The sequence below is a fragment of the Anas acuta genome, chromosome 4, assembly GCF_963932015.1.
Source record: "Anas acuta chromosome 4, bAnaAcu1.1, whole genome shotgun sequence".
NCBI classification, from domain to species: domain Eukaryota; kingdom Metazoa; phylum Chordata; class Aves; order Anseriformes; family Anatidae; genus Anas; species Anas acuta.
The window spans coordinates 63,374,776-63,393,782 of NC_088982.1; the positions used below are offsets into that span (position 1 = coordinate 63,374,776).

The 19,007-nt window shown below is 42.1% G+C and overlaps 1 protein-coding gene across 6 annotated transcripts in view; it reads right to left on the minus strand.

The window, feature by feature from the left end:
• The window catches only part of ADGRL3 (adhesion G protein-coupled receptor L3), a 512,834-nt gene that overhangs the window by 70,336 nt on the left and 423,491 nt on the right, over positions 1-19,007 (minus strand). For 4 of the 6 annotated variants that reach the window (XM_068681639.1, XM_068681638.1, XM_068681635.1 and 1 more), the window contains 4 exons: positions 18,453-18,638; positions 14,654-14,692; positions 1,468-1,651; positions 533-655 (listed from right to left, as the gene is read on the minus strand). In XM_068681639.1, coding sequence (XP_068537740.1) covers positions 533-655; positions 1,468-1,651; positions 14,654-14,692; positions 18,453-18,638 — 532 coding nt within the window. The remainder of the gene's footprint in view (positions 1-532; positions 656-1,467; positions 1,652-14,653; positions 14,693-18,452; positions 18,639-19,007) is intronic. The other 2 variants (XM_068681641.1, XM_068681640.1) reach the window with 1 other exon arrangement.

Sequence of the window (19,007 nt, forward strand, 5' to 3'; positions counted from 1 at the left end):
TATCAGGAGCTTCATAAGCTACAGAGAGAGAGGCACTGAAGATTTAGACTCTTAACAGTTAATCAACCTTTCCTGCTACACTGGCTCATTACTAATATTTGCTACTATTATTTCTTCCCTCTCTTTTCAGATACTTGCAGAGTGCCCCACTGTGGAACAGGTTACTCAAACAAGCCTCTTATCCTGTACAAAGGCTTCCACTGCAGACAATAGTAGTTAAAAGGACTTTTCTGGACTCAGAACAGTGCCCCAACAGAAACATCATTTAGGGATCTGGCATATTTTTAACAGCACGTAATGCTTTTGAAGGCTGTCAGTCACTCGGCAATACAATACTTTCCTTGTCAGCCAACTTAGCCTGTAGTTAAGAGCTTGGGAAGCTGGCATTAACATTAATGTAAATATTAACACAGTGATTAATACTATGCTTACAATTGGTTAAACACAAAACAATGTTTACAAGCTGTTCATAAACAATGCCTAAAGCATGACTGATTCGGAAGGCCAGCATGGCCAGAAGTTTTGGACCTACCATTTCGACCATTTTGTTTCAAGGTATTTGCTGACAGCTGAATGGCGCTACCATGGCCCAGGTTCTGGGGAAACTTCAGATCTTCCAGATTCCCATCTGTGCTCAGCCTTGCAACCTCCAGCTCTGTATGCAAAAGAGACCAACAATAAGAAAAATCACTACTGAAACAATCCTCTGTGCAATACTTTGAAGTTACAAAATGGTGCTCCAGACCACCTGAAAGCAGAGGAATCAAGTTACAGTGTTTCACACTAGACTCTGTTTGGACTCCTATTTCTTTTTAAATCTCTGCCCTGAAGAAGTTTTAAATTTAATTAAAAAAAAAAAGCAAATAAATTCTACTCTCTGTGGAACACAAAAGACAACCAGTTCTTGTAAACAAGAACCTCAGGATATTAAGGACAATGGTTAAAATGAAAATCTGAAAATGTTACTTCTTTGCCACTGGCGATTGCTACTTTCTGTAAATGTTATCAGTGCTCAGGATCTGTATTCATAGAAAAAGAAAGAAGAGTTGTTCTCATTTTACATATGCACAGTGGGAGTGCTGGTGCTTTCCATCATGCTTGTTTTTTAATTAAAATCAACAATCAGCCAAATAAAGACACAAATTTGTATGAAATGAAACACAATTGCATTACAGTGAACCATCTCCCTGTGAAGCGATGCTCTCATTGCCCTAGTAGGTATTTTGCACTTAAAGCCAGGAGTAATAAAGGCAGCTTAGGTGTTCATTTTCCATGGGATTTCAAGGGTAGAGAGTTGCCTTATTCCTTTAGGCTCTTCTGGAAAGACTTCTAACTCTTCCAGACAAAATGCCAAGCCACATCTAACAGATTGCTCTCCAGTTAACGTATGGCCAAGACAGAAGCCAGGCTCCACAGCCCTTTCTCTCCTTCTGGCTGCTCTCAGTATTTATGGGCTCTGCTTCTTACGGATATTGTCGGTGTTTTCCCGGACGATGTCCGTCTTCAGCAGGTTATCGGCCAGCACGAAGGCACTGTCCTCCACGGTGTCGAGTAACTTGGTGGCTGCTCGCTGCTGTTCACTTGCGTTGAGGTCCCTCCATGCATTCAGAGCCTGTGGCTGCAGGAGGTTGTTCACCGTCTCCACCATGGCCTGCAAGGGAGAGGAACTGAGTAAGAAAGGACTTTAGCAAACCTAAAGTCAAGACTGCGGACATGCACTCATTTCCCTCCTCCACACACGTTAGTTTATAGGGACAGGGCAACATTTCCTCTCCCTGACCATCAGGGCAGCCTAAAATGGAGTTAGTTATCATTTATCGCATTAGACACAAGAAAGAGAGGTCTTGATTTTATTCTAACGCAGGCTGTGCTCAGATTAAGAAGGAATTAAGAACTAGGGGTGACAGAGTATGGGTGGAGAAATCCCTAAGGAAACGTGCATGAAAATATTTTTCAAAACCCATTCGTGAAGCAGGTTGCTGCTATCAGCTGCACCAGAATTCGGAAGCAGGGCTGGGGCACCCATGGAAGCTATTCAGTAACTATCTGCACGGGTTAGGCTCGATACAGAACACTTCCCACCACATAACCTCTGTCAGGCTGTCACGGCGATGCAGAGATAGTTGAGTTACGCCGCTTCATCCAGAGAACCAGCAGGTGCCCCCACAGAGACTTTGATAAGCCGTGACATTTCAAATTGCTCCGTTCAGGAAGGAGCCGGCCCCATAGTAACAACCTCAGGACCTCCTGTGGTGCACCTTGCGCCCCGGGCTGCCCTGCACAAAGAGCTTTCCCATGGAGAGCTTCCCACAGGTTAATCTAGGAGCACATCCAGGGTCACACGGAACCACGCCGGCCTTGTGATCGCTAAATTACAGCGCTAGAGGCCTACCCAACCTGAAGGTTTCGCTCAGCCTTAGACCTCTGCTTAGTAACTAAGCAGAACTGACTCAGCTGTCTTCCAGGCAAGGATTTTCAATGAGACCAGCCACACCAGCTGGTAAAACTGATTGTGTGGAGATAAATAATATACTTTGACAGCGTTTTCTTCTGCTGGTTAGTGTCTAGACATGAGGCAGGCCTGCCCCACAAAGAAACACCTCCATTACCAGCTATCGCTGACTACAGAATCCAACCTGCCCTTTGAGATGAAGGCGCCATTCTCAACAATTTTCTGCATGTTGAAAGCGCAGTCATCAAACCATACCTCTGATCTTCAAAGCAAAGACAGTCCCATGGGATTTCTACATGTTGCAAGCCTAAAGTACCCTCCATGGCTCACTTTAATCAAAATACTTCAGTATTTACTCCTGACCGTTCTCCAGCAGCATGCTAAGGAAGAGCATTACAATAGTAACACATGGCACAAATGCCTCATTACTCTCTCCATCTACCTGAAAGGAAGGTGTGGGGAGCTGGGGGTCAGCCTCTTCTCACAGATAACCAGTGATAGGACTAGAGGGAATGGCCTCAAGTTGTTCCAGGGGAAGTTCAGGTTGGAAATGAGGAGACATTTCTCCTCAGAAAGAGCAGTCAGGCACTGGGACGGGTTGCCCAGGGAGGTGGTGGAGTCACCATCTCTGGGGGTGTTCAAGGAGGGGTTGGACGTGGTGCTTGGGGACATGGTTTAGTGGGTGACAGTGGTGGTAGGGGGATGGCTGGACCAGATGATCTTGGAGGGCTTTTCCAACCTTAATGATTCTATGATTCCCAGCGTAAGGCATGCTGACGTCAACTCTGGGTCACATCGAAACAGAATTGGATTTTATTGTTATATCCATGTGACCTTCAAGAATTTTCAATTACAACAAGGTTCAAGGAAAATCAAGGACATCTAGACCTGCCACTGCTAGTGCTTTTAATCCCAGCAAAGACGTTTCACTTAGATAATGCCATGTGCATCCTAATCTTAAATGTACTTCAGGTTGGATGTTTCTCATATCACCACAGCTCCTGCTGGAAGACAGAGGCAGAATCGGGCACCCCGACAATAAAAAGCCCCTACTCTCCAACCTAATTAATGACAACTTAACTCAGTTGCTTTTCTGACAAATCTCTCCTTTACCTTTAGCAGATCTTTCCCTCCCTGGAAGCTATTGCCCTGGTCCTGTGATTAATAGACAACATTTCTCCTGAGCCTCACAGCTTGGTTTCCAAAGTATAGAGTAGCCAATGCTTCCATCACTGAAGCAAACTGAAATGGCAGAAAACCTCTTCCTTTATTGCCACTGTAAAAATCTTTTTCTTGTAAAGCTTTTACATTCCAGAGCTGGGATCCTGTTCTCATTTGCTGTTAAGCAGAAATTACTAACCATACATCAATTTCTTAAACTAATTATTAAACTAATTTTCCTAAGTAGTCTAAAAATCATCTTAACAAATGTGGTGTGTGCACAGAAAAAACAGGTTAACAACTTCAACGGCCAAAAAGAAATACTAAAAAAACATTGCGTTTAAGTGTGGTTTTTTTTTCAGCGTTTTAAAATCTTGAAGCCTAATCGCTGTAGCTCTTAATAAAATTCAGTAGTTTACTTTGGTAGCTTATCTCCTTTCAGGCAAAAAGGAGGTGTTATTCTTTCACAGTGACCAAAAAAATCAACTATTTTGCTGTGCTGGCTCTACACAACATGGAGTTTTCTCACAAAGCTCTTATATTCCTGGAAAGAGGAAAATAAGGATTTTTCTCACCTTTCAATATTACTGTGCAGACTACAATTTGCCTTACTTCTATTTAGCTCAGTTGTTAATAGTGTTTTTAAATCTCTGCTAAAACAATATGCTTTCATCAATATCTGAGTGGTGGAAATAGTCTTTGCAGCAGATCTAGCTCCTGGCTGTGGATGGAAAGGCAATGCTTATTTGTCTAAATATGAAACAGATGATGACATATTTGTGTTATGGTTAAACTGTTACACTGCGAAGATATTTCCCCAGAAAAAAAAAAAAATTAGCATTTATTTATTTATTTAATAACTAAGCATTGTGCATGTATGCATACAAAGCTTGACAGAGAACCTCAGTTAGATTCCTCCTGCAAAATGTGTGCTCTCCGTCCAATGGGCATCGTGATGCTGAGCATCCTTTAGAAATGACTAAATTTGAAATCAGCTACATCATATCACTTTGGATCCTGGTTCTGACACTAAAACTCTGGAAAGATTTCCAAGGACTTTGGTTCGGGTCCTTAGCAGAGATCTGAGTGAAGTTGGTAGACTGTCATCACTGGCATTACAACCAAGATGAATTTAGTCCATAGCTTTTCCCAGAGGGTCAATCCCCTCACCTGCCTCAGTGCATTAATCAAGTGTTCCCCGCATTATATTTCTGAGTGCAGCACTTCATTATGGCTGAGTGCTGCAGGCTGAAGCCAAGGAGATGAGGTGCTAATGAAATGTTTGCATTTTGGACATGAGCTGAGGTAGGTGTTTAAATGAAACAAAACAGCTGTTAAAGCAACAGTGTCTCTTGAGACAGAGATGCCAACTGGGAAAAGTTGGGCAGGGAACCAGGAACTGTGGAAAGTCAGGCACATGGGACGAGTACTTGCCTGTGTCTTTGCATTTAAGCTGAGGCTTTGTGGTTTAGGTGGGTTTGGCACCAACTCCAATGACTTTGTGGTCTGATGAAGCTCCAGCATAGGAGCAGCAGTGCCAATCTTCCAGCAAAGCCTCTCAGTGACCAGCAGAAGGGTTAGCCCTGACAGATGACCCTTGAAATGAAGAAGGCCTGAGACAGGTCTGCTAGGGAGCTGATGACTTGTTGGGTTTTATCTGAGACCCTTGGTGATGGTGATAAAGGTGGGTATTTTCAGAGGGAGCTAAGGAAGTTTTGACCCAGTTTCATCCCACCTCGCTTCAAGAATTTAACATGCAGCACAGTCAGGAGCCCAGAAGCTCTCTAGTGTCTTTTCCCAGTCAAAGTAGAAGGAAGGATCATCTTCATATAGGTACCCAAAGACACGTGAGTTTAATCCTGTCCCTGAAGGACCCAAAACCTATTTAAGGGTTCTGCATGAACCCTTACTGAAGACCTTGTCCCTGCTTCCCAAGCTGAAGGTATTCCACTGTTGTATTTTAATTCTCTCCCCTACCTTACTCCTCTTCCAAAAGCAGCTCAACTAGGTGAACAACTTCCAACTGAGCCAAAGCACTCTTGTGAGCCTCATGGACTCCAACATAACTCTATGTCCCCTACAGCACAGCACAAAACCAACGCCAAGGTTGCAGAGGCTTTAAGAATGAACAGCGTACGCACATATATGCCCAGGGAGAAGGACAAAAGTAACTTAAATGATATCAAGGGAGTGCTTTCAAAAGGCAGAGCTTGCTTGTTTGCAGCCTTAAAGTATGAAGAAATGATGGAAAAAGAGCACCAAGAAATAAAACATCCCATCTATTTTTTTTATCCCGAGATCTGTAGGTGTACTGACTACGGTATCAGGGTGCCTATACAATCACTGAATGCTAAACCCCCTTAATGCAAGCCCGTACAGAACAACCATTCTGGGTCTGATGACAGGTCCAATAAGTCTAATATTCTGTCTCCAACAGTGGCTTCAACTGGACATTAAGAGAAGAGTAATGCCAAGAGCGGAAGATAAATCCCAGGATGGCAATTCCTTTCATTAGGTGGCTATACAGCCTCACAGAGCATACATTCAATGTAAATAAGTGTTAATAAATTGCAGTGGGAGATTTTTTTTTCCCAGATAAGGGCATATGCTCATGGTTTCTTGATTTTGTCCCGAGGTTACAATACAGAAACAACATGTAAGACTTCCTTCTCAAACACTTATAAATTGGTATTAAAAGCTGCGTTGTCAAAAGGGCAACTAATTAGGAGTCTCACAGTAATTACACATCACTAAAAGGCTGATCATATATGTCCCATTGATTTCCTCTGTGACAGCTGCTTCATTCCATAAAACTGATTTTTGCATGTTGATTTATTTTTATCTTCTCCCCCTCTAGAAATGCCTGGCAAGAATATCTGTCTATGTGACACATGGTTTAAACCTACAGGATAGTACATACCCAGCGACACCACATCCCTTTGTTTGTCTCTCACCATAACAACACCTAAAGCATTGTTGTTTGACAAAAGTAGGCTCTGTAATGTAAAATCTGTCTTCAGCTGGGAATTGAACCTCAAAATTACCAAGAGATGTCAGGCCTGCTAATCTCATTGCCGATTTTGGACCAGAGCTTGTTGTGCTGTGCTTAAGCAACTCTCCCGGTGCTAGGTCCTAAAGGTGTTAGATCCTAAATGTTTATAGTTCATTCTAGCTTTTCACTAAGCAGCTGATGGAAGACGGAAACCCCAATGAATTTAGGACTGGAGTACATTTTCAAGGGTGTGTGAGAAAATATTGCTTCGTGCCAAGTGAACACCAGCAAGCCCTACAGGGAACACTGGTTGAGCGCCTCTGCTCAGTAATTTTCAAATTCACGGGTTGTCCTTCCTTACAAAACAGCACCTCCTTAAGATGAGACTGGAAACAGTATAAATTATTTTGCATGCACCTTATATCAAAGTCTAAGCTCCTATAGCGGCACTGGGTGAATAAGGAGAGTGGCATATGGCATTAAAGCACCACTTTTGCAATGACATTTCTACTAAAACTATGTGCTTTTTATAACTTATAAACCCCTATCTCACACTGCTAACACTCGTCTTCCTTGACCTAACTGGAATACTTGATGCAAAGCACTTTGAAAAATTAGTACAGAAGGAGCTCCATCAACAAAGCTGTACTTTGCATTGATAGACTGAAATCATGGCTGGTGCATGAAAAAAAAAAAAAAGCAGTGCTTGTACAGCTGCCCCTGCACAAAAGGTGTTTGTTGGTACAGCTTCGCTAAGACAGGTTTGCTCACTCTTTCCTAGAACAGTGGTGCTAAGACCATAGAGGGCAATCACATAGATGCAGCCTTTGGCTGTGCTTACAGGTTGAGGTTCTGGTCCTGTTTGAGGCCTCTGGGTACTACTCCAAAACAAGTGCATCGTCATCTTTATTCAAAGCATGCAAAAAATGTTATTAGCCCACTTTTTAATAGCAGCTTGAGATTTTATGGTAAATCGGTGGAGAAAAAAAAGCACGAAAACCCTTTCAGGTCTAAAGTGCACAGTGAAAATGAAAAACACTTCAGAGAGTAGACGCACTGAAATGCGGATATGGTTCAATGATTGCAATATTGTGCTCTTTTTTTTCCCTTCTTTCTACTAGAAACTAGTAGTACTTTAAAAGAGCTTACCTGCCTCCTTGCTCAAGAATAGCTCATTTTTGTCTGTATTCATATGAAACACCCAGTGCCAAAATAACCCCTTTTTTAAAGCTATCAATATTTGCAAGACTCCAAACTAATTGAGTTAAAGGCATAATCAATGATATTGAAGACAAGTTCCGCTGGAAGCTGTGCAATTGTTGCCTCTGGCCCTAAAAAGTACCAGTACAAGAGAAGCTCCCATTAACTCTGAATATACCTGGTATAGCCAAAATGGGCACTCCCAATAAGAAGATGGGGATGAAAACCTGGATTTGGGCATGTGAGGAGGGCTGGTTCTGGCAAGGTAATTGCACTGAAAGGGACCAGCTCATGAAATGATGGATTTCAGAATGGCACCCCAATCCCTCTACAACAGGGTCACCAATCATACCGAAACAGTCGTCTGCTATGTAGGACTTAGGTCAAAAATAGATGCACACATTATTTCCTCAGTTCTCTAAACAAGAAAAGGGTCTTTTTGGCTAAACGATGGCATTACATCCTGTTTCTTAGCTGAGATGGGCATTCAAACGTGTCTGACAAGGCTCTTCACCCTTGCACTTTTTTTTTTTCTTCTTGTCATTTATTAATTCCAAATTAAATTTAGTCTCTGGTCAAAGCATAAATAAGCACACTGGAGACAATTCCTTTACGGGGAAGCCCAGCCAATGTCTACGGCTTTTTGCAAAGCAATTTGGTCATCAGAAAACAACAATAATATTCACTGAAATGGATAGACACATATTTAGATTGAATCTATCTGAACTGTGGTTAAAAATTAAAATCATTAGAATACCTACTGCTAATCTCCACATCTGCCTTCAAGACTCACCCAGAAACACCAGTCCACATCTAATACCAGAGTAGGTGACTAGCAACTGATGACATCAGTTTTGACAAACTGAACCAAAACCCACGATTACTACTCATGGTGAAGATCTTCAACTGGCCTTGCAGAGGAATTTCCAAAATGACTCCATAGATTCAGGATATAGGTTTTCAAGAAAGAGCATGCAATCTCCTCTTTTAAATGCTACACAAAATGTGTCTGCTCCAGGCACAGGAACTGTACCAAATCAGAAAGCGCCTGAATTTCAGCGGCGCCGAGAACTCACTGCAGTGGGAATAAAGGCACTGACCTTTATTACAATTAGGCCATCTACAAAAGCTTTCTTATGGAATTAATGGTCTTGCACTAGGCATGCAAGGTTTGCAATCTTGGCCTTCAACTACCAGTAATCTCCTAGTGGGAGCACAAAAAAAAAATAAAATAGGAGATCTAAGAAATAAAAGGTGGTTACAAATTACAGGGTATGGTTTTTTACTTTGCTTAGTATATGAGGAAGAATATTTTAAGGTCAGAAGGCATCTGTAGGACTGAAATAAAAGCAATTGATTGGGAAGAAGGAAATAACATATGATCTATTTCATCTAATGAGATCTTCCCTGCAGAATAAGCTGAAAACTGCATTTATGAATCATCTGTATTTGCTGCCCTACTGTTTGGGATTTGAGACTATACAAGCAACTGTTAGAATAATTACACAGGGGAAGTGAGTAAAGATGTAGAAAAAAAAAAGAAAATGGCTTGCAAACAATAAGTGCTTCTTTGATGGAATATCCATAGCCTTCAAGGGAACTCCTAGGGTGGCCATGAGATTCTTCTTTTCTCCCAGTGGTCCAAATTAAAGGGACATCTCCCACTGGCCTCTATGGTAACTCGTATTGAGACTTTTTCCTGTGCCACCAGATTTAAGGGCTGAGTCAGCCTAAAGCAGAAAGTAAGCACACAGTAACACAGAAAACATTTTTTTTTTCAGTTTTGCTGTGTTACATGTGACAGTATCATCATATATGTAGCTTAGCTGTAGGTAGAGGAACATGCGGTCATATTCCTTTTTAATATTTACTTGAAGAATTTGGGATTCCAGCCACAAACCCAAGGCTGCAGCTTTGATCCTCCTCTCCCCTAACAACAGGCTCAGTGCAGCAGAAACACGCGGGGTGGGGATTTATATTTTTGCTCTTACTGACACAAATCAAGTGCAGGTTTATCAAGCTGTGAAGTATATTAAGTTCACAGAGTTTTAACAAAAGGGCTACCAACCCACAGAACCCTGCTGTGAGTCACACTTCTTTCAGATGTCCTTTTAATTATATTAAATGAAAGTTTGGGGCACTTTGATGCTTAGGGGCAAACATCTAGCTATCTTGAAAAAGCTGCTGAAAGTACTCCCCATAGCTATAGCTAATATCCTACATTGTATGCACACTGCTAACCAATTTATTCCAGCCACTTTAACAACGATACCTCTCCTGACAGGCCACGCAGAATAGCATCAGGAGTTGAGCAAGGCACAAATCATTAGAGGACTCTGAAAGTTGTTTGACACGCACCGCGGAGCTCTTTGTCATACAGCCAATTAAGTGACCAAACAAGGAACTCGAAAATCCTCATTAATTTGCCCCTTTCTCTATAAATGGAGGTTAGAGTCTTTCTTGTTGCAGGCACAACAAGAACACAGCTAAACGTGGCGTAATTCAATTTACTCTCCGTCTCAAGAGCTACAAGTTTCTTTCGTTTCATCCTCACAGAAGTTTGAGCCAACTGAGCAAGCAAGCAAGAAGGAGAAAAAACAGAATTAATCCACTTTAAATATTACTGGCAAAGTCCCAGGCATACCTTTTATCTACCGAGAGCTGCTGGGTTTGAAAAGAATAGAAAAAAAAGTCTCTTCTTTTACTCAGTCCTAAACTTAATGGCTTGAATCCCCTGGGGGAAAGCCTTTCATTTTTGCTTAGTACAGCAATTCCAACAGCCCGTGTTACAAGGGTGAGGTGTTCAGAAAACTTCCAGGAGAACTGGAAGGCTGAGGCTGACTGCAGCCACCTGCTGCCATCTGCTACCTGGACCCTGCCAGGCTCTCAGCACTGGCCTCGCTGGTGGCTGCAATGCCACCTGCACCCAGATGCGCTTGGGGTCCTCATGGGGCGGGTGGCACCTCTATAATCTCCATGTAGTGTACAGACAAGCCCCGAATTACAAAACAGGGCCAACTCATTTACAGGACAGCCCAGAGGATAGCAGGAACCAGAGCAGAAAATGCTGTTAAGCCAGGAAAATGCTGCAAAAGCAACGCTCTGCTGCTTCCTTCCACACCTCCCACAGAACAGCCACTCAGTCTATCTATTGTATTCACCATCCTCCAGCTTTGAAGCAACTGAGACTGGCTTAAAAAAAATAAATAATAATAATGGGACCCCCTCGGGAAGTTTTTGCCCTCTGAGATCTGCATCTCAAATGCAGCACACAGTTTCACATGGGAAGGGGCTGCTGCCTGGCTTCATGATGCCTCTCAGCTGCAGACCACAAAATCCAAGCAGAGCAAGGAGGTGAGCTCAGACGCTCTAATCAAGAGCACACACGTGCTCAGGAGGACTCTGCATGTCTGGACTGTGTGGTGTGAGCTTTTATTAAAAGCTTGTGTTTCCCATGTTTAAGAATTCCATGTTAATAGGGCCTCCCTTATTGTAATATCTGAATGTTTTGGTTTGGTTTCGTGTGTGTGTATTATTTTTTTTTTTTTTAAACTTTATTACCCTTCTCGTATTCCCAGAGGTCGGGGGGATTTTATCCACAGCATTATGAGATGAGGAGCTGGGAAACAGTGAGCATGTGTCACTTGCTGAAGGGCATGGAAGAAATCTGTGACACCAAACCCAGTTTCACAGCTCTCCGTAGACAAATGTTTAGTGTTTCCTGCAACTCCAGAGCTTCACTATATGGAGAAACACCTTCAGAAAATGAGTAAGTTCTGAAAAAAAAAAAAAAATCCAGAAAATTCTGACCAGCTTATGTCACACATCAGTCACCAAATGAGGCTACACTCACCCAGTGTGTCACCCATTGTGACTCACTCTCCTGCACAAAGACTTTTTCCTTCCCTTCCCAAAATAGAGTGCCAGGAACAGTGCACTGCGGAAAGGTGGGCCTGAGTAATGCGGGGAGATGCAGCTCCAAGGGGAATTGGTGCAGAGATCTTCAGCCACTAAAAAGCCAGTCACCTGCTCCAAGCTCTCCTTAGCCGATGGAGAACCCTTCCAAGTCCACTCACCCCACCCCTGTTGGACATCCACCTCTGTAAGCTCAGCCCATCTAGGAGACTCCTACCATCACAAATTAAAACTGATGTTGCAGTTTCTTTAACATCATGGCGATTGGCAAACCCCCAAGCTGTTGTCTGTTAACTTGCATTTATCATACCACCCGTCAGATTGGCTCTTGTTGGATTTTTGAGAGAAAAGAGATCATCTACCACATTTGCAACTAAAAGAGGAGCATCCATAATCTCTGTCTTCACTAAATAAAATCCCTGAGTTTATAACTCAATAAATATTGTGGCATTTTACAGACATATCTAATCAATACTTGTTTTAATTATGACATTACCCAGAAAAATAAGATGGTAATCTGATACTGCGTCCCCACTGTTTCATCTTTGAATGACTCAGAACATTTCCAGTTCCATTTTACACATTTATTTATCTTATTAATTTATTTTGGACTCTATAGGACTTTACACCTCAGCTGGCACAGGGGCTCTGTCATAACCTCTTAGGTTTTGTCAGCCCAAAGAAACCACTGACTGATATTAGTAATTATCATCTTCTCAAGTTACCCTCCCCTTCCCACAAATTCACCTGTTTTCAATTGCACATTTGATTTTTATAGTTACTGAGCATCTCTCACATAAACTGTACGGTGTTATCCCTTGCCTGGGGAGCACAGCTGTGGATGCTCTTCATGACAAAGGGACCAGCAAAAGGAGATCATGTCAGCAAGGCTGAAAACTCAATTTCTCTGCCATCGGTGGCATAGTTCCACGGAGCATCGACCTCCCAGTGACTTCACAAGATCTGGGACTTCCCCATTTAAAATCTGTTGAAAAATTATTGCTAAGTTGTCTTTGCCAGCTCAGACATTTCACTACCTGGTAAAGGAGAAGTGGCCTGTAACAGGAATACCTGCAGTCACATTTAATTGCTATCACAGACAAACACTCCCCCACAAGATTTTTTGCTGACTTCAGCAACATGATTTTCCAAATGGAAACATACTGTATGAAAATATGTCTAGATACATTATTTTACCTCCATATATTACAAGGCTGAGCTGAAAGGTTCAATTAGGTCATCTAATTCATTCTTCAAGCCCTCCATTACAGGACTGTCCTCTTCAATAGATTTACCAGCTTTGTTCATATTTACACTAAACAGCTTAGGCAATGAGCTTTCATCAGCTTTGGTCTACTACAGAGGTAGGCAAATGATTAATGTTTAAACATAGAAGTAGCCTTTCCAAGTGAAAGGCAAGGAGTCCTTGAAATTAATGGTAAGCTTAAGTCTATGCAGAATTCAAGTTTTTATTCTATCAATGCCAAGATTTCTGTAGAGTATATTAAATCCACTATTCAGTACTGTTTGAAAGAAGACAAAAAGACCAGGAGCCTGCAATGAGTCTGCAGAGTGCACCTGTGCAGCTAAGGAAAGGACAAGGTTGAGTAGCATCCAACATCCCCAACAGGGGTGTGCAGTCCATGGTCAAACCAGCTTCACCATGTTTCAACCGTAGACGAGATAGCCAAACTGGGAGTAAGCACTGAAGGGTAAAATTTCCTTAAAATGATAAATGATCCTAGGGGAGGTCAGTCCAGATATGATACGTATAACTCCATAACTCATCTTTATCCATTAACGTTTATGTTAGGGAACAGATGAGGGATGGCTTGCTGTCATGGCCAAAGGGAAGACAGACATGCTACCAGCACTGAGGTGAACTGTTTTATATTTAATGCCCTAGAAATCTAAGCCATCTAATCTTCCAGATTAAATGAAGTATGCACTCACAAAATAAAGTCAGTATGAGCTGTAGGAACTTCCACTATGCAGAAAAAAATCAGGTATTGACAGCCCTCTCCGCAAACGTGGGTTTCATTTTCACACCTCTGTTATATATACACACATAAATAATGACCAACCATCCGTAAGTTTAACATCGAAGTTCATAAGCACAAGACAGAAATTAGGAGGTAAAACACTCACATTTCTTAAAGCAGCATTAACTCACCCATAGTATACAAACAGCTTTATACAAAAGTCACTGGAGCAAGTGCTACAAACCTAGGTGACAGGATAAATAACGTCATGACCCAAGGCCCCGCTCTTGAAAAGACCACAGGCAGGTCTTTCCAAAACACTGGGACTTGACTTCGTTCATGTAAACACAATGTGAGCCTGCACATTCAGGCCGCAGCTGGGTGAACTTTATGGGATGTTATGTTCCTAATCCTATATTTAGTTTGCAGCACTCTCCTCCTTCTTACATCCCTCTGCGAGGACACTCTGCATTTCATTATGATTCTACCTCCTCCCTCATGCCAAGTGCTGCAATTTTGAATTGTTTCTAAATTTGCAAGAGAAGAAGGAAAAACAAGAAATCGCATGCAGCAGCTATTTGAGTGACACGTTGCTAGCAAAACCCAGGTGGTCTGGAGACACCTCTGCGAGCAGGGGGTTTTGCATTCTGGAATTGCATGCATCCAGACTGTTCTGCTTATTCCAGTGTCTGAATGGGTCTTGTCAGATCTCCCCTTTTTTTCCCCCCACTTCCTTGTTCAGAGTTTTTGTCCCACATTTTTGTCAAGGCTGTGAACAACCGGGCAAGTGGGGAAGGGAAACGAATAATGAAATGATCACATTATCCTGTAACCTTAACCTTAGAACTTGCTGCCACACAGGTGGTAAAATCAGATTGACAGACAAGAACCACTTCACAGTCACTCAGTCAAACAACAACTGGACATGTGGATTAAAAACACAAGAAATACCTGGACATAGGCCCTGCAAGAGCGCTCCCTTTTCTGAAGCTGAGTCCATAAAGACAGCAGATTAAAGACGGAATAGAAAAAACAAGTTAGTGACAGAACAAGGGAAAAAATTTTGAAGAAAATGCCTATGTGAAAACCTCATTTCTCTTTTAAACAGCTCTTGAGAACGAACCAAACCAAAGGAAGCATGCGAGTTAGGCAGCAGTGGAAGGCTGGAAGGACGGGCTCCAGAGATAAAGGTTAGTCCTTTTGCAGTTAAGCACACACTGGGAACTTTGCAAGAGCAGCTGTTAGATGGTAGAGACACTTAGGTAAAGTGGAGGTGGTCAGGAGACAACCTTTTCCTTACAGCTTGGAGTTTTCATGTCAAACAAGGCTGGGATGGATGGGGATAATTGTTATTTTTGTGAAAGGAGAGTGGGCTCTGCAGCTGGAGAGTGCTGATGGCATAGTGAGCTATAACCCAGCTTTGGACAAGCAGGGAGCAAGCTGTACGCAGGATATATCTATACATAGGCCTAGACTCATCCTGAGACACCTGCTCAAGGCAGAGCCTCTCATCCAGCTTTACCTCACCTTAATGCCAGCTCTGGAGCACGTCAAGTGTGATCATACCTGAAGCTGTGGGAGAGAGCGTTGCCCAGAGCTCCTGAATGCATGAATGGCCATTGAAAAGCTTATAACTAGGAAATGGGAATCAGATTTAGTATTTCCAGTTGAGGCCATTTTCTCCTCTTTGGATTAAGCTGCTTGTTTAGGACTGAATTTTCCAATTTTCTCTTATACTGCATTGTGCTTTCCTTTGTAATTACTGGGTCTAAATACTTTATATGCTGAATAGCCTTTCCATAAAGAATCCCACCTTCTTAATAGGAGCCACATTTAAGACTGTACTTTGATATGCACTTGCATGCCTCCTGCCTGATAACTGCACTTCAGTGTGTCATGAAATTCAAACAGGCACTTATTTACCTCCCTGGGACTTTGCAGGCTGTCTGCAGCAGTGAGCTAGAAATGAGACCGCTCTGCAGCAGCGCAACTAAAGTCAGGCTGCTCGGAGCCACTGGTTTTGGTGGGTTGCTTTTTGCTGAGGTACCTGAGTTGGAAATGCCTGTCAACGGAGATTCGGGGTAACATACTCTCAGCTCACAGCAGTGCCATCCCATTAGGACAGCTGAGAGCCAGATCTGTCCCCAAGAGTTCTGAGACCCCGAAACAAACAAAGTACGCTCAGGTATCAGGCAGCGTCTAATTTCAATTTCTAAATCATCAGTTTCTAACAGTAGAAACCTTCTCTGGGTAAACTTGGCCAGTATGAAGACTTTTCAGACACAAATGGAGATCAAAGAAAGCCTTGCTGGAAATTACAGAGCTATCTACTTGGGGGTCTCACCAGTCCGCTATAGAACGATTATTACCTTAATTAAGCCTGATCCAGTGGAAAGCACAACGCTTTTAGTGACAGGAAAGTGGCTCCTTAAAGATGATGGCTTTTAAAAACTCTGATTATGCCAGTTTACTTTAATTCATTGTTTATCAGCTTGTAAAAAATAATAAAAACCATAAGAGCACAGGTGAATGCTTTCAGATGGAGCATGAAGGCAAATCCCCAGCACATTTCCTTTAATGATTAAAAGAATATTTAATGGCTAGTGCTTACTTTATTTCTCCTTTCTGACTAAACAACACTAACTAAAACTCTTTGTAAATTACTTTTTCCTTTTTTTTTTCTTTCTTTTTTTTTTCTTTTCTTTTTTTCTGGAAATACTCTTGATCAGTGAAGGGGAAAATGGAGCAGTAACTCTGCTGCCTTTTGTTTGCCCGATACTACTTCCAAGTCGAATTCATGCATTCTTAAATGAACACAGAGCAGTTGCTCTTCTAAAGAATTAAGTGGGGAATGAGAGCAAGTAAATTACCGAGCCTGTCATTTGGATCACTGACTCGCATCGTTGTTTTGCAGGACTCCACACGGTCCAGAATTTTAATGTGGAGTGCAATTGATTTGTATGAGCTGCTTGTGCAAAGCTGATGGTGGTGGTGGTGGGGGAATCTGCATGGGGAGCCACAGGAGGGACAGCAGAGCTCAGCAGCTCTGCCTTTCTGAACCTTCCCGTGACATCGGTAACTCCCACCTTTCCCCAAGATACAACCCCATTTTGTGTAATCGGAACAAATATTGGAAGGTAGGATATAAAAAGGTGAAAAATATGTGATTGCAAAGCTGAAGTGACAAAATGTTGGGTATGGCTAGGACATATTCAGAAGAGCAAGCAGACTAGAATCATGAAACCCGTTAGTAGGTGACATTAATTGCTGGTTTTACCTCATATTGTCAGATATCGCCATAGTTTCAAATAAAACCATGGTTGGATTATAACAAAAATGTTATGCTGATGTAACAGTTAATACAAGTATTACCTACTTTGTTATAAAATAGCTGGAAGCAGCACTAATTAAAAGCATCAGGACAACCCCATTCCTTGCACATGCAAAGCACATGATATGCAGGACTTCAATTCCCATGTGGCTGTAATTTTAAACAATCCCGAAGCCCTTCTCATTTAAAACAGAATCAGTCCACAATAATATTTTACAACAGAAAGACAACGTTACTTCCCTGAAAAATATGTTTCTTCAGAAGACACGGAAGAAATTTTAGGCTTAGCTGGGATCATTTATTCCCCGTATAACCTTGTGACCAAATTCTGTTCTCACTTACATGGATGCCCGAACTGTCCGAGCCAACTACACAGTTGAGAACAATATCTGGTGTCTTATTTTAAGTAGGTGGCCAATATAACCATGTGCTGGTAGCCACAGGATTCAGCTTCACTTTGTTCTGATGACCAGGCCTGCACAATGCACTGCCTGAGTCCCAGATAATTCTCATCCTGTGCATTTACATGAGATTCAGTGATGAAGAAGGCTCTGGACCCAGGAAAACCTCAACTTTAAATATATTCTTACAGACTCCACAGCCAATATTTTCCTCCCATAATTGGCAACGTCTAGCATCTTTAGTATGTAGCAGGTGCACTTAAATATAGAAATGACAAAATGGCTAGTAATTCTTTTTCTTCAGAGGGCACATAAACCTCAGAGTCATCGTGCAGAAATGTGCTTCTGGACTGTCACAGGTAATTATTACAAAGGCCCTCTAATACTAAAACATCTTAAGCACCTTAGATGTAAATAAGCTGCCATCTAATGTGACTTTGATAAATGTATCTCAAGTGTAAATAAATGTGTATCTGCTTTTGTTTATATTTATGCATAAAAGTGCCCATTTGACCTTCACATCCAGCGTCTTTTAATGTTACAAGATGAAAAATCAAAACTCAGACTGTCTCTGCATCTCAGGGTTTTAAAAATTCAAATTTTCTGGATTATATTACATGTCGTTTCACAGACAATTCAGCACTGGAAACGCTGGGCAAAAGTCTCGTCTCAGTCACGTTGGCACAAATCCACAATAATTGCCATGGTATCACTTGAGTTATTCTCATACTGAGCCACGAGTGCTGAGACCACAATGAAGTACCAGGAGTACATATATCTACACATCTAATGGTATACATTTCCCAGCACCAACAGTACACTTGGCATTTACAACTGTTTCGTTTCTCAGCAGAATAAAATGCACTGTAAACGAAAAACTGCCAGGTACTCTTGTCTACTAAGAAAGAATGGCTGCCCTAAAATGGCACTTGTTCAGAATGAGATTTCTAATAGCTCTCCAGGGACAGCCAAACCTTTCTTCAGCCTCCTGTCCTTTCCCAAGGCCCTTTGTTTTTACCTTATTTAAGCTGCGTGCAGCGCTGTCCTTCCCGCCTGGAGTCAGGTTTCGGAGCTGCACATCAAGCAAGTTGACCAGCTGGACCATGGCAGACACGGAGTACGTGATATCACCAGCGTACAAGTGGTTTTTCGTGTGCTCCGCAAGTTCTCGGGCGATATTGGCAGCCATCTCCCCCGACTTCATCTGCAATCGAGAAAGCAGGGGAAAAGGTTGTCCCTAACTGTTAGTATGACATTACTCCAGGCCCCCCAGCCCCACAGAAGAAACAAAAAGGAAACACAAATAGATGACATAGCTCAGACAAACAAGAGGAAAAAAGCTGACAAATTCCATTGCATGGATTTAGCAATCAGGTGTTAATTTAACATGTAGCGCTTGCACACAAGAGATGTGCTCCTTACCTCAATGGGCACTACTTCTGTGATAAGTCTAGTGATTCTTAGCTTAAAAACATACTAACTCAGGAGTAAAAGGTTGAAGCCTTCAAATAAAGTCTTGCTGGAAGGAAAAACCAAGTAGGCTGTTTGGTTGTATCTGCTATTAAAAGACTCT